The 14650-nt window shown below is 40.9% G+C and overlaps 1 protein-coding gene across 1 annotated transcript in view; it reads left to right on the top strand.

Annotated features, from left to right (window-relative positions):
• OBSCN (obscurin, cytoskeletal calmodulin and titin-interacting RhoGEF) overlaps nucleotides 1-14650 on the top strand; it is a 197712-nt gene that overhangs the window by 89890 nt on the left and 93172 nt on the right. Inside the window, exons 47-57 of the mRNA XM_075746848.1 lie at nucleotides 256-522; nucleotides 1358-1621; nucleotides 5651-5914; nucleotides 6256-6519; nucleotides 6840-7103; nucleotides 7633-7896; nucleotides 9408-9671; nucleotides 11047-11313; nucleotides 11660-11923; nucleotides 12505-12771; nucleotides 13787-14053. Of these exons, the coding sequence (XP_075602963.1) occupies nucleotides 256-522; nucleotides 1358-1621; nucleotides 5651-5914; nucleotides 6256-6519; nucleotides 6840-7103; nucleotides 7633-7896; nucleotides 9408-9671; nucleotides 11047-11313; nucleotides 11660-11923; nucleotides 12505-12771; nucleotides 13787-14053 (2916 nt within the window). The remainder of the gene's footprint in view (nucleotides 1-255; nucleotides 523-1357; nucleotides 1622-5650; nucleotides 5915-6255; nucleotides 6520-6839; nucleotides 7104-7632; nucleotides 7897-9407; nucleotides 9672-11046; nucleotides 11314-11659; nucleotides 11924-12504; nucleotides 12772-13786; nucleotides 14054-14650) is intronic.

Below are 14650 nucleotides of genomic sequence, written 5' to 3'. Positions count from 1 at the left end.
TTAAGACTCTTTTAAAGCATACTTTCCAGTGCTGAAATTATAGTTTTACAACACTGATTTACAAATCAGTTATGACACGCTGAATGTGGTGTGTTGCAAAGCATAAGGCAGGGATGCCCCTGGAATCATTGTTTGCCTCTCAGGTACTGTATATTCTAAAGATTTTAGAGATTAGAGGGTTTTAATCCGGTGGAGCAGTCAAGACACAGTACTTCCTCAGTTTTAAAGTGCTCTCTCTTCACCTGTGATCTTCAGCCCTTCCTCCGCATTTTAAAAAAGAGTTGAAGAACGTGGAAGCCACAGAAAATGGCACAGCCACTTTCTGCTGTGAACTGAACAAGCCCGCAGCAGCCGTGGAATGGAGGAGAGGAGGCAGAGCCCTGGAGACGAATGACAAGTTCACCATGAGATGCGAGGGCACAATTGCTGAGCTGGTGATCCGTGATTTAGATCTCGCAGATGCTGGAGATTACACATGCTGTTATGGAGATCAGGAAACCACCGCTGCGCTAAAAGTGAATGGTAAAAAAAAATTAAAAAAATTTTAAAGAATTATATAACAAATTAAATGGCTTATTTTCAACCAGCTGGGTTTTTTTAAAGAGCATAGTAGTATGAACGTTGAAATTGCAGCCCCATTTCTGATGAATTTAGCAACATATGATTGGACACGGGCATAAATGCCTGAATGCACTGGTCAGTATCAGGCACAGATCAGTTGTTCATTGCAGAAATTTCAGATATGCATCTTGGTACTAACTCTTTGATGCTCATGTTCAGTAGTGGTTCTTAAAAAGGAAAATCATATTATTGTGATGTTGGTTGTAAAGATGTTAGAATCCTAAAGTTGAGAATATTACAATTTGGTGATGAGATATTTTTGATGCAGTTCTCAGTGTTTCAGAATAATTTAATGGTCAAGTTCTGTTAGACCACTATCTAAGGAGAAATCTCATGGAAGATTGAGACTGATGCCTCAGATATAGTTTCATTTATGAACTTTTTCAGTAAGGATTTGCATTGTGATAGAACTTAGACACTCTAGTTAGGCTTTATTTTCCATTGTGGTAGGAAATACCCAAAGTACAGTAGGGCTCAGTCTTGCAGAATCTGAAGAAGTTGAGACCGGTGTGGTTGTCCATTTCGTGCCGTAGATTATACCATAAAAAAAGCTCTGACTTATGGATAAGGTGTTTTCCAGCTTTCCGAAGCCTTTGTTTTATGGTTCTCTGAGTGGTTATCAATCCTACTTGATCAGGGAGGGCTTTGCTTGTCACATGTGGTTGACAGACCACAGATAAATTGTTCCTTGAATAGCTGTCGTGGTCATACATTCTGCTCGTTTTGAACTCCTCAGCCTTGCCTGCACACTTCAAGAAAGAGATGAAGAATGAAGAAGCCACAGAAGGTGGAATGGCCACGCTACAATGTGAGCTATCTAGGGCTGCCTCTGTGGAGTGGAAAAAGAAACACAAAGTGCTCAAATCGAGTGAAAAATATACTATGAGGCAGGAAGGTACTACAGCACAACTGCTGATTCATGCTTTAGAAGTCAAGGATGCTGGGGAGTATACCTGTGTGTGTGGAGAGGAGAAGACCACTGCAGCACTGACAGTGCACGGTAAAGAAAACAGAAATGAGAAAATTTTTGTGCGATGTTTCTCCTGTTTCCTATGGAAGCCTCAGTACTGACATGAAATGAGTTCTTTCTCTAATTTTGCCATCATTAATTCTGTCGGTAACGGATTTTCTTGGGTTTATTGTGATTTTTATCTAATTCTAACTAGAATTGTAATTCCATTGATTATACTAACATTTTCGCTGTGTTCTTCTCCTTGCTCTTGTTGGTGCACATCTATACTGCTTTGCACCACACTGAAGGCTGAAGGATTCCATGTGCTTACATTTTTTGTTCTGTTTTACTTACTTTGGACTTGAGCCTGGAGAGATGGAGCAGCAGGAACACATTCATATTTCCTAAAAAGAGTGATCTTGGATTTCAAGTTACATTAGCATTTACCAGATAATTTTAAATAATGCAAATAAAACTTGTTTCAATGCAACTTCTTTATATAACTCTGACCAAGGATCACGTAGATTTGTATTCTGGTATTGCAGAATACTCAGCATTGTAGCGTAAGAGTACTTCACAGTCCTCAGTTAAATTAATCTGCAAACTTTCCTTGGAAGAGAGGGAAACTTTATTTCCACTATTAACATAGGACAGTAGGAAGTAGTTTCAGCCATCTTGCTCACCTGGAAATTCAGTAGGTCAACGAATTGATTTCTTTTTACTGCCCAGACTTTTTCATCTCGATATTTACCAATAAAAAAAGGATGGCTTCAGTCTTGAACTTCCAATTTAACCATGGAACAATAGTATTGGAAAGGACCTCTACAGGTCATCTAGTCCATCCTTGAGCCCTAAGTAACCATCACGCTTACCTATCCTAACTACAGTGCTTAAGAATTTGAAGTTCCCTGGACACTCATTCCACTGTCTAGCCATCAGTACTGCCAGAAAGCTCTTCCTAATTTCAACAAATGTCTTTCTTGAGCTGGCTTAAGTCATTACTTCTTGTCCCATATCCTGCAGAAATGGAGAAATATTTGCTATTTTCCTCTCTGTGAAAATTGTGAAAACTTTTATGATGTCTCCTTTCTGTCTTCTGGTCTAAGCACCTTCAATCATTTCACTCTCTCTTCATAGGTCATGTTTTCTAGACTTCAGCTCATCTTTGTTGCTTTCTGGACCGTCTTCAGTTAATCCACATCTTTCTATAAATGTGGTGGCCAAAAGAAGACCACAGAGCTCCATCTGAGGCTTTTCCAGACTGGAGTAGGATGGAAGGACTTCATGTGTCTTGCATATGATGCTCCATTTTATATATCCCTATTACGATATTTGCTTTATTCACATCAGAATTGCAATTTTTTGACTTGCATTTGCTCCATGATCCCTTGTAACACCAAATCTGTCTCTGCAGATCTGCTGCCTGCTGTTCCCCATCTTGTATTCGGTTGTTGATTGTTCCTAAATATAATAATTTGCACCTGCTCTTGCTGAATTACAGCCTATTTTTTTCACCACTGCTTCATCAAAGATCTTCTATATCCTAATCCTGTTTAACAAAGTGCTTTCAGCTTCTCTCCTTTCCCATCTTGAGATCATCTGCAAAGTTAATGACTACTCTGCATTTCATAGTCCAAGCCACTAAAGAAAATGCTGAATAATACTGGACTCCAGAGCACTGATGAACTCTGCTCAACTCATTCTTTCATTGTGAGTGTAAATCACAGTTGACTGTGGTTTTCAAACTGGAGGTGCTTCTGTGCCTAGTGTAGTTAAAAGTAAGAGCTTTACTAAAATCAAGGTGTACAGCATATACTGCGTGTGTCTCTCACTGAAGTTCATTAACCTATGTCAACAAATATTACACTGGTCCACTCCTTCACAACAAGAGGTGCTCTTGTAGTGTATTGCTACAATGTTTTTCAAATAATTAAAGTTAAGCTGATATGACCATAGTTCCTTGGATTCTCTCTTTGCATCCCTCTTCCACCCCCTTTTTTTCAAGACACAAGCGCTGTGGGTGGGATTCAGCTTGTAGATCAAGAGTGGTGAGTGTGCCTAAATTCCTATTGCTGTCAATGGAGATATAATCAGCACAGTCAATGGAAGCCAGGGAGACATCCAGTTCACCGTATAGCAGACATTTACATTTGGTCAACAGGTAGCTCCATTGGCTTCGTTGACTTTGTCTGGATCTTTCTTGACTGTCCTGGGAGCTTAGGCTCCTTGTTTACATGGGGAGAACTAAATGTGTGCATTTAAATCTGTGAGATTTTCCACCTCTGAGTTTCCATTTTTTCTGTACTTGTGGAACGTTCTCTTTGATTTCTCCAGTGTAATTGTTAATGTCTAATTAAGCCTCTACCTTAAGTATTCCAGGACAAATGTCACCACACCAAGGTGCTTTGAGAATATTCAGTTTATTTAAATGTTCTCTGCTCCGTTTTGTTTTTTTTTTTTCCCTTATCCTAGCCAGAATTCCTATTACTTTCTTAGCTAACATTAACTTTTAATATTAAACAAGAAAAAGGAATTAAATACTACAGCTTTCCTCATCTTACCTACCATCAACATACATTCCTGAAAGTTCATAGACCAACTGTTCCCTTGTTGTTTTTCTTCTAATCTACCTACAGAATATCATTTATTTATTTCTTCTTCTTTCTAGTTCAGGCTGGCCAGGTTTCCTGGGATTTGCATGCTAATACTCTGATACAGCCAAAAGCCACAAGTTGAACTGAGTGGAGGACATGGAAAGCTCTTGGAGTAGTGACCTCACCGCCCACTTGCTGGATACAACTGCATACAGCATTCAGCTGTGTCTGGAGATATTTGATATCAGCATCACTTTGCAGATTACCTTTCAGCCCCTCTTTCATGTTGGTCTCTTTGTCCACGAGGTGACAAAGTCCAGGAATGGGGAACTGACCTTGACCTTCTTGAGACATGCTGGGTCCTTTCTGGTTTCACTTCTACATTCTGTAGTATTTCTTTTGCACCCATCTAAACTCCCATATTTTATAGGTCTCTTGAGTTTGAGGACACTGAAGAATTCATTATTTAGGTAGGTTATTCTTGATGGCCCTTGGAGTGGGGTAGTCTGGGTAATTATGCCCTTCATGTTTTTTCTTCAATAAGCTTTCCACTCTCTTAAACTACCTTGTCCTTTAAGTTTGCTTCTGCTTGATCATAAGTAACAATTCTTGAATTATTGAAGCTTGCTTTCTTGTTGCCCACAGAATTTCCTTTTGCTTTTCTCCATCATTATTTTTCCTAAAATCCATGAGTTCTCTGGCTTCATGATCCGTGTCTGCCCAATTATCCTCTGCATCCGTATTCTCAAATATTTATTTCTTGCTGGTCAGAGTCAGGAGTTGGAGATCCTCCTCTCCTGTTCTTTCATGTCTATTCTATATCCAAAAGTGCTTCCCACCCCATTCCAAAGACTTAGTAGACATTGTCCCATCCTACTGCTCCCACAATACATATTACCACCTTAACATCCAGTCTTACGCTCTGAATGATTCTATTAGTTGTTCCAAAAGCAATTGGGTGTAGAGATGCACCTGAACTTCCTAGTGTGAAGGTCTTATAGCAGATTTCCACAATGGAGACATTGTCCTCCTTTTTCCTTTGTATCGTTACCCAAGCGCTTTCAAGAGATCTCTCTGCTTCTGGTCTTCAGCCTCATTCCAACTCTCAGGCTAGGTCTGTAGGCATCCTTAACACATAAGCTAAAACCTTTTCTTTTTTTTTCTTTAGCTTTTTTCCCTGATCATGGTTTAACCTATTATATCAATTCCCTGGGCTGAATTATACTGAGAAACTTACAGTTTTGACCAAACATGAAGTTTTCCCATTCCTGCTGTTTATTCTCCATATATCTCTAAACCAACCAGCAAATTTACCCACTGTATAAGACCCTTTTGTGTCTATGATACAAATTAGTATCTTCCTTCTGTGAGATGATTCTTATGTCAATAACTAGGCACAGATAGATATTGGTAAACACCAGGTTCATTTGTTTGGTGGCCAAGAACTGCTTATCATGAAAATGTTTGCTCCTCTGTTTCTCAGCCCTTCCTGCTCTCTTCAAAGAAGAGTTAAGAAATGAGGAAGCCATGGAGGGCGAAGTAGTCACTCTGCGCTGTGAGCTGACCAAGACCGCTTCAGTGGAGTGGAAAAAGGGACACACAGTACTCAAACCTAGTGAGAAATACAAAATGAGGCAGAAGGATGTTACTGCAGAACTGGTGATCCATAATCTAGATGAGACTGATGCTGGTGATTATACCTGTGTGTGTGGGGATAAGCAGTCCACAGCTTCCTTGGCAGTACATGGTAATAACCAATTTCACCTAGATGTCCTCATTATCAAGCTTCTGGTTTGAATTAATTTTTTCTCTATGTTCATTGTTATCTCTGCATAGTTCCTCTGAGTCTGACTTCACATGTCACAGTCATAAGAATTAATTTGCATTTTGTGATTTTTAAAAAACTTTCACCCCAATTCTGTACACAAGGTAGTTTTAGGACTTGATTCCTAAATAAATGTGAAACCAAGCCTGAAAGAAAAGACAGCTCCCCACTGCTGCCCTCAGCTCTCCTTCCCCCACCCCTGCCCTTCACCAGGAGGCTGTGTTTGCTGCTCCATTTTAACCGTCTGTCCGTTGCATCCTCAGCACTGCCTGCACGCATCAAGGAAAGCCTGAAGGACGAGGAGGTAACAGAAGGTCAAGCAGCCACTCTGCGCTGTGAGTTGACCAAGGTTGCTCAAGTACAGTGGAGAAAGGGAAGCAGTTTGCTTAAAGTCAGCGACAAATACAAAATGAGACAGGAGGGCACAGTGATGAAGCTGCTTATCCATGACGTAGAATTGAAAGATGCTGGAGAATACACTTGTGTGTGTGGAGAACAGGAGACAACAGCTGCCTTGAAAGTGCATGGTAAAAAAACATATATATATATCTTTATATCTATCTCTGTCCGTATTATTGTGTATTTCTCTGCCAGCTCCTTGCTATTTGATGTGTGTTCACCTGTGGCTGAATTTGTTTCTTTAAATTTGTAAGCTGTCTCTAAGATCTGGTTGCATCCAGGCTGCTCTTCTGTTCCTCTCTATTGGTTTGTCTAATGTCCCAGAGTCATGAGGAAAGGAAACTCTTTCCACCCTAAAATGTTATCTGTTTCTGTACCACTACCACCCCCCATCACCTGTGTGCCACATGTCATTTTTAATGTCCTCTGTCCATTTTGTGACCTTCAGCCCTGCCTGCACTTTTCAAAGAAGAACTGAAGGACCTGCAAGCCATGGAAAGCCAAACAGCCACTCTGCGCTGTGAGCTGACCAAGGCTGCAGCTGTGTCATGGAAGAAAGGAAACAAAATACTCAGGGCAAGTGAAAAATACATCATGCGGCAAGATCATGCCCTTGCTGAGCTGGAAATTTGTGATCTAGAGCTGCAGGATGCGGGAGATTACACCTGTGTGTGTGGAGACCAACACACCACGGCTTCTCTAACAGTGAATGGTAAATTCATCTTGCAGATGACGGTTCATGTTTTGTTTCTCTGAAACATCCGGTTGCTGAAAGAAGTGTTCACCTGTCAGCTTTTTCCTAGGGATTAATCTGTGTTCAGGAAAGGAGAACTTGTTCTGACACTTAATTTTGGTCTGATATTCCTGAAAAGGGAGCTGAGGACATGACTATTTCTCCATGCAGACAAGCTGCTATGTTGTAGGTTTAAGGGAACAGTGCCTAGGAAAGGCTCCTGTTAGACCATCTGAGATGTCCTGCCTCCATGGAGGGTGGCCCTGTGACAAATTCTTTAAATTGCATCTTGAATCCATCCAGCCTATAGTACTTTGACCTGTCGGCTCAGCACTTCTTTTCTTACTGCTGGATTTAGTTTTCCAGATTATCATTGTGATAACCTCAACCTCAATGGCCAAAGACCCTGACTTGGCCAGATTTGAACTTCAGTTGAGAATTCATGATGCTGATCACAAATGCAGAGGTCTTAGTTTAAATACACTATCTATTGACTTTCCATTCCCAGCCCTGCCGGTGCTTTTCAAGGAAGAACTGAAGAATGAAGAAGTCCAAGAAGGAGCATCAGTCTCTCTGCGTTGTGAATTAACCAAAGCAGCTCCAGTGCAGTGGAAAATAGGGTCCAAAGTGCTCAAAGCAAGTGACAAATATCAAATGAGACAGCCTGGCACCACTGCAGAACTGTTCATTCATGAACTAGAAGTAAAAGATGCTGGAGATTACACCTGTGTGTGTGGTGACCAGAAGACAACAGCAACCTTGACAGTTCATGGTAAAAAGACCTTATTAACATTGATAAATAGCTCTGTAGATAGACATCACTCTGAAATCCAGCTTTTTCTGTCCTGTGTCAGTAACTTGTCTTTTTTTTTTTTTTTATCCCTTTCTCTTCCTTCATTCTATGTATATTTCACTTCTTACTGAGAAGTAACAGCTCAGGGCAAATTTTTGGGTAATTATTAATCTGTTCCCCTTTAAAAGGTGAAAACAAGATGTTTCTTTCTGTCCAAGTCCCCTTTTCTTGGACATTTTACATTTTCCAGCTCTTCCCCACCCCCCCATCCCCATAGTTCACTTCAGCCAACCACAGTTTTCTCCAAAACATAGATGTATGGTCTGTCAGGCCCTGCGCTCTCCAAGCACTGCTCAAAGGAGAAGTGAGGGTTGAGGCAGCAGAAGGAGGAGGAGATGGTGCTGTGCTGGGTGACCTGGCCAGAGCTGCCCCTGGGGGTACCAGATTTGTTAAGCAAGTCAGACATACAGAATGAAATAAGAGTTACCATTTCAGAGCTTCTTACCCCTAACCTATGTTTGAAGGATGCAGGGGTCTACACCTCTATGTGGGGATCAGGACTACCTTGACAGGGATTTAAAAAAATCCAACACAGGTTATCAGAAGTTATACTCTTCTTTATCCTGCTAGCTCCCAATAAACCAATCCATAAATAAATCCTTGTGTTACATTAATGATCTCATCACCTGGTATTGGGCTCTCCTCTCATCAATGAGTACCCGTTTTAATGGAGTAACTGTCCTTGGCTCTGAGGAACTTCCGTGGCCAGAGGCCCAGTTCTGTCCCCTCCAGCTTTTTCAAAAAACTTCTGACCCTCCCCTGGGCTTTCCTGAGACATGGACTTTTTCTGATGCATTTGGAAAGTGCTATTTGTATTCCATACCCGCTTACAGTAGTTGTGCACAAGACACATTTGTGGGTAAATGTCAATAGTTAGCTTTCCTGAAGGCTATTCCCTCTGGGTTGTTCTGTCTTTGGGTTTTGATTTCAACAGCAGGAAATAGTGAGAACTTGAAATTCTTATTACATGTAATAATGACCCTTCAAACTTCAATTTAACACTAGAAGTAGTTTTATTTTGAAGTCTGGCTGATTTCATGTAGGTGGGGCTATAAGCTTTTAGTAAAAACAAAACAGAAAATAACACCACCAGCCTCCAAGAAATCATACCTGTAAAATAGTAAGTAAAATAGTACTGTATCCAGCAGTGTTCTTTGTGAGTGCTGTTGACTCAAGATCTGGATCTTTCTGTATTGTTCTTTCACAATGAAAATCAACAGACACCCAGGGAACTGATCTCTTACGGTAAGTGAAACCACATCACACTTGAAGCAAACGCTTTCAGAGTTTCTGAACTTGGCAAAGGCTAAGCTTGTTTATAATAGGCTTGAAAAAGGGAAACATCAAGGAAATAATCCCAAGCATGAAAAAGAAATTAGGATTTTAATTCTGGTTTTCTGATCACCATTTGTCCCTGTTGCATCCTTCAGCTCTGCCACTGCTCTTTAAGGAAGAGCTAAGGAACGAGGAAGCAGAAGAAGGTGGAGAAGTCGCCCTGCACTGTGAGCTCACCAAGGCTGCGCCGGTGGAGTGGCGTAAGGACCAGAGGATCCTCAAAGCGAGTGAGAAATACAAAATGAGGCAGGAAGGGACCAAGGCAGAGCTGGTGATTCATGAAATAGCTGAGGAGGATGCAGGAGACTACACCTGTGTGTGTGGAGAGCACCAGACTACAGCTGTCTTAACAGTACAGGGTAAAAACTACCTTCACCTCTTTTTCCTAACTGGAAATGTCTGTCCTCTACTCTAGGGTGTTCAGTTTTCCATGTTGGTTTGTTCAACCTTATTAACTGAAGTTCCATTCATTTGAAGGTGTTCCCTGCCTTTGATGACCTGCAGACTGTGTATTGGAGAATTCCATTCTGTGTTTTTCTGTGCCATCCTTTTGTCTTTTCCTTTCCTTAAACACAAACCTGCTTATCCTTTCATCTTTCCCTTCTGACATTCCTTTCCTAGCATATAAGCCCACTATTCTTTTGTCTTTCCTTTCCTGCATTTATTCTCTAAAACACAAATCTGTTTATTCTTTGCCATTCCTTTCTGGCATTCTCAATACCTACCATTTTAACGTAGTATAGTGTATAAAAAGCAGTATCCAGAATAAGGCTGTGTTAGTTATAATTTCTTTTGTACTGAGTCATGTTTATATTGGGTTTTGTGCCCATAATCTCTGTCTTAATGTGCAATGATAGATCTGCATTGGGAGACTGAATTTTCTAAGCAGGAAAGAATAATTTTTTTTCTGTGACCTCCTTCTGGTCTTATTTTGTTGCAAGAACCAGTTGCTGTGCAAACAAAACTGGTGTTTCAGCTTAACTGGAGATGGGAAATGTGCCAAACCAAGGAGTCTAGACCTGGTTTCTAGCCTGGATATTTTGACTTAGCTGCACTACTATGGAGTGAGACATTAAGTTTGAGATCTGAGATATGCAACCTTGTTAAACAGGTGGAATATCTCATTATGGCACCTAGTTAATAGAGGCACATACGTTAAGGTCATCAAATTGATTTCAAAGACACAACTTGCAATGGGTATTAAATTATGCTATGTGGGGAAAATATGTTCTGAGACAAGAAGACAGGCTGGGAATCAGCATCTGGAGATTTTCTTTGGAGTCAAGAAGAATCTGTGAGCCCTGGTTGCATCTCTTCAAGGGTATCTCAAGGAAGAAGGAATAATGATGAGTAAGGAGCCAACACTCAGTGCTCAGCAGGGCTGCTCTGTAAGTAGGAAAAGAGAGTACAAAGGCCTGAAGCTTGTGGAAGACACCAACACATGTGTGAACTAAGGAGCTCAGAGGTGATGTTCTTAATTCTTCTTACATGGAAAATTGTAGAAAGCAGGTGTAAATCTCTTGAGGAAAGTGCAATTTTGCTACTAGGAAGCCAGCATAAACCCAAAAGGATTAGGGTATATATTCTCACTAGGATGTTTTAATTTCTCTTTCCTTTCTTTGTTTCTGATGCTCACCCTTCCATAACCTTCACAACTTTACCCTGTCACTTCCTACTCTCACCCATCCCTGGAGATACCCTCAGTTTGTAATACTTTTTACCTGCATCCTTCAGCTGTGCCTTCATTTTTCCGAGAAGAAATGACCAGCAAGGAAGCGGTAGAAGGTGGAACAGTCACATTGCGCTGCGAACTTAGCAAGGCATCTGCCCATGTTCAGTGGAAGAAGGGCCATCAAGTCCTCACACCGGACAAGAAGTACAGCATGAGACAGGAAGACTGTGTTGTGGAGCTGGTAGTTCACGAGTTAGACTTGAATGATACTGGAGATTATACCTGTATGTGTGGAGACAAGAGCACCACAGCTGCCTTAACAGTGCATGGTAAATTAACCCTTGGGACTAAGGTCCTCCAAACCTTAGGCCTGCCTAAGTTTCTGTTGCTGTGGTCGGTTCGCATTTCCTTTCTGTGTGCTTGGGCTTTTGTGTTCCTTTGATCCTTTCTTCTTCTGCTAGAACCAGAAAAAGAGTTCCCTGTTGGGTTTTGTCCTCCTCAGCTGTGCTGGTCCTTCTCACTTTCCTTACCCTGATGCAGAGTCCATGGAAGCCAAGGATCCACTGACCTGGATCAGGGCTCAGTAGTGTACCATGCATCCTTTCCCCCATGACCTCATCTAGCTGCTTTTTAAGGAGTATTCACTCTTTCTATGGTAACTCTTTTACTCTTCAGCACTGCCTCCAGAATTCAAAAAAGACCTGAAGGACCTAGAAGCTGTAGAAAGTGGGACAGCTGCTCTGCACTGTGAGCTGACTAAACCTGCTGCGGTGGAGTGGAAGAAAGGGCAGGAGGTGCTCAAAGCAAGCAGCAAATATAAAATCAGTCAAGATGGTGCTGTTGCAAAGCTGATTATCCATGAGTTGGATGTGGACGACACTGGAGATTACACCTGTGTGTGTGGAGATCAGCAGACAACTGCTACTTTGACAGTCAATGGTAAAAAAAAAAAAAAAAAAAAGGTTATAATATTTTCTGAAAATAAAACCTGTGGTTTAGTGTCACTTATGGAGAAGAGCTGGCTACAATTCATAAGGTGTGCAGAATAGAATGGTCTGTACAGCCTAATAGAGCGACCAGGTAGAAAACAGGAATTGCAATACAGAACTAAATGCATTTTGTGAATATGTTATTGTCAGGATACTTGTAATCTCTCCTGCAAGCAGCCTGCCTTAAGAGGGAATCTGAATTTTTACAAGTCCCTGCTGATCTTCAGAATACCTCGTCAGTGATCAGGACAACATGTTGGCTACTTTTCTAGTAGGAAAAATATCCTGCCATTTTTAGATCATAGATTAGATTAATCTTCTATATACTTCATGGCAAATTTAACTTCTTGAAATCGATTTCTTGTTCTGCAGATATTCCCATTACTTCTCTGGGAAAATAGCCTTGTACTCTGAATCTAGAGTACTGAGGTGTAGACAGCAAAAAGGCTCTTTTGGTGATTTTGTTTTCTTTCTACTTTCTTTCCCAAACCCCAGCGGCAGTATGTTGCAAGTTATATTTCTATTTTATAGCCCTACCAGCACTTTTTAAACAAGAGCTGCAGAATACCGAGGCAAAAGAAGGTGGTACAGCAACACTGAGGTGCGAGCTTACCAAACCCAATGCTCCAGTAGAGTGGAGGAAAGGAGATACTACTCTCTACCCTGGTTTGAAATACGAGGTGAAGCAGCAGGGCTGCACTGCTGAATTGATCATTTATGACTTAGAACTGGATGACTCAGGAAAGTACACCTGCGACTCTGGACATCAGCAGACAACGGCTGTGGTAACTGTACATGGTAGGCAGAGTATTGACCCTTGGCTCAATAGAGATGAAGTGAAAGGATCACCTCTCGGTGTTCTCTGCAGCCATTTATTTGTTTTGCTGCTAGTCCATGCCAGCATACATATTCTACTTGAGCATGACACATGGTCAAGTTAGAAACGTTCTGCTTGCAGTATCTGGAATGATTAATCAGCATCAAAGCAATTAAATGTTGTCATGATGTCAAAATATAATGAACCCTCCTGGTTTCTGAGTGCTGGGAATGTGGCTGCATATGGGAATGGATAACAGAAAATAAGCCAGGCAGGCTGATTGTTATTTTGGGTTGTTGATTGCTTCAGTAGGCATAAGGGATGCCTAATTGGGTGTAATGCCGGATTGGGATGATAAGAGATGAAACAATTGGGGGATAAAGGATTTATATGTGCTGTATTATTAATTAAGGCTTTGAGCCTGAGGTGTAAACTTTGACTGCATCCACATCTGTTTTCCTCCACCCTTCTACTATCCAGAGCAAGACTTTGTCTGGAATCTGAATTTCTTCTATCACTTCATTGTCATCTTTTACTGTACTGCCTCTTCTTGTGTTTTGAATGCTAACTTAATCTTTTATATGTTGATAGAAGCTTTATTTGGGGGGGGGGGGATGCTCTTCACTTAATATTGCAGACTCGCAGACCTTGATTAAAGAACAAGGGTCCATGTAAGAGAGAGCATGTCCCAGTGATCTTTGACTAAAGCGTCCATAGTTGGCATGGAGACAATTCCATAGGAAAGTCTGACTCCTTCAGATCACAAACCAGGCCATTCTATGGACCACTTTCTAAGACCAGATCTTTCCCAACTTCATGGTCTGTCCTCCGCTCTTGATTCACATAATGGTTCAAGAAAGATGCTGCCAAGAGAGAGAGTTGCAGCCCAAGGATTATGGAATCGTTAGAATAGGCCATTTCTGAAGAATGATGGTAGGATTGGGTCCTTTTCAGACTAGAACACTCTTAAAACTTTTCCCTCTCAAATTTTTTCAGCACTACCTGTCACATTTAAGCAACCCCTACAAAATAAGGAATCAGAGGAAGGAAGTACAGCTACATTTTGCTGTGAGCTGTCAAAACCCAATGCTGCAGTGGAATGGAGGAAAGGAGGAGTGGGGCTGCAACCCAGCCAGAAATATGAAATGAGGCAGAGGGAATGCCTGGTAGAGCTATTAATACATAATCTCAAATTAGAAGATACAGGAGAATACAGCTGTGATACTGGGGATCAGGAAACCAAGGCATCTTTAAATGTGAAAGGTAGGTGGTGTGAGCTGACTCCCAAAGCAATATATTCCATCCAACATGCAAACCAACATCTTAAATATGAATATTTTTAAATACACTATTTTTTTCCCCCCTATAAATTTTTTTTTTTTTTTCATCTGATATACTAGGATTTCTCTTTTTTTAAATGAGAATGGAAGGGAATGATACTTTATTCTTCCAGTGCTGCATTTGAGTTTTGGGTTCTAAGAAGAAATACTTTCTGGCTTGATAGCTGGGGAGAAATTAAAGAAGGAACTATGCTTTACCATAACATCTGGACATTTCACATGACATATGGTTTAAGTATTTAAAAAAAGATTTTTTTTTTTCCCAAATCCTGGAAGAAGACTGACAACAATCTTCCTGATCTGTCAAGCCTGTCCATGGAGTTTTGAACTTCTTTACTGTTGAGATCATTGTTAGATCAACTGAAGGATAAATTCATTCAAAGAATTCAACCCTGGGAAGGATTAGAGTCAAGGAACAAAGGAAATAGAAGCAGCCATCTACACTTATAACATTTGACGTAGCAAGATCTCCTAGTAGCTGCAGGCAAATTAGAAAACACAGATCCTACCTAGGAATATA

Source organism: Balearica regulorum, chromosome 2 (genome assembly GCF_011004875.1).
Source record: "Balearica regulorum gibbericeps isolate bBalReg1 chromosome 2, bBalReg1.pri, whole genome shotgun sequence".
Classification (NCBI taxonomy): Eukaryota; Metazoa; Chordata; class Aves; order Gruiformes; family Gruidae; genus Balearica; species Balearica regulorum.
Note: the sequence above shows the minus strand (reverse complement) of the source record. Positions and strands in the feature narration are given on the sequence as shown.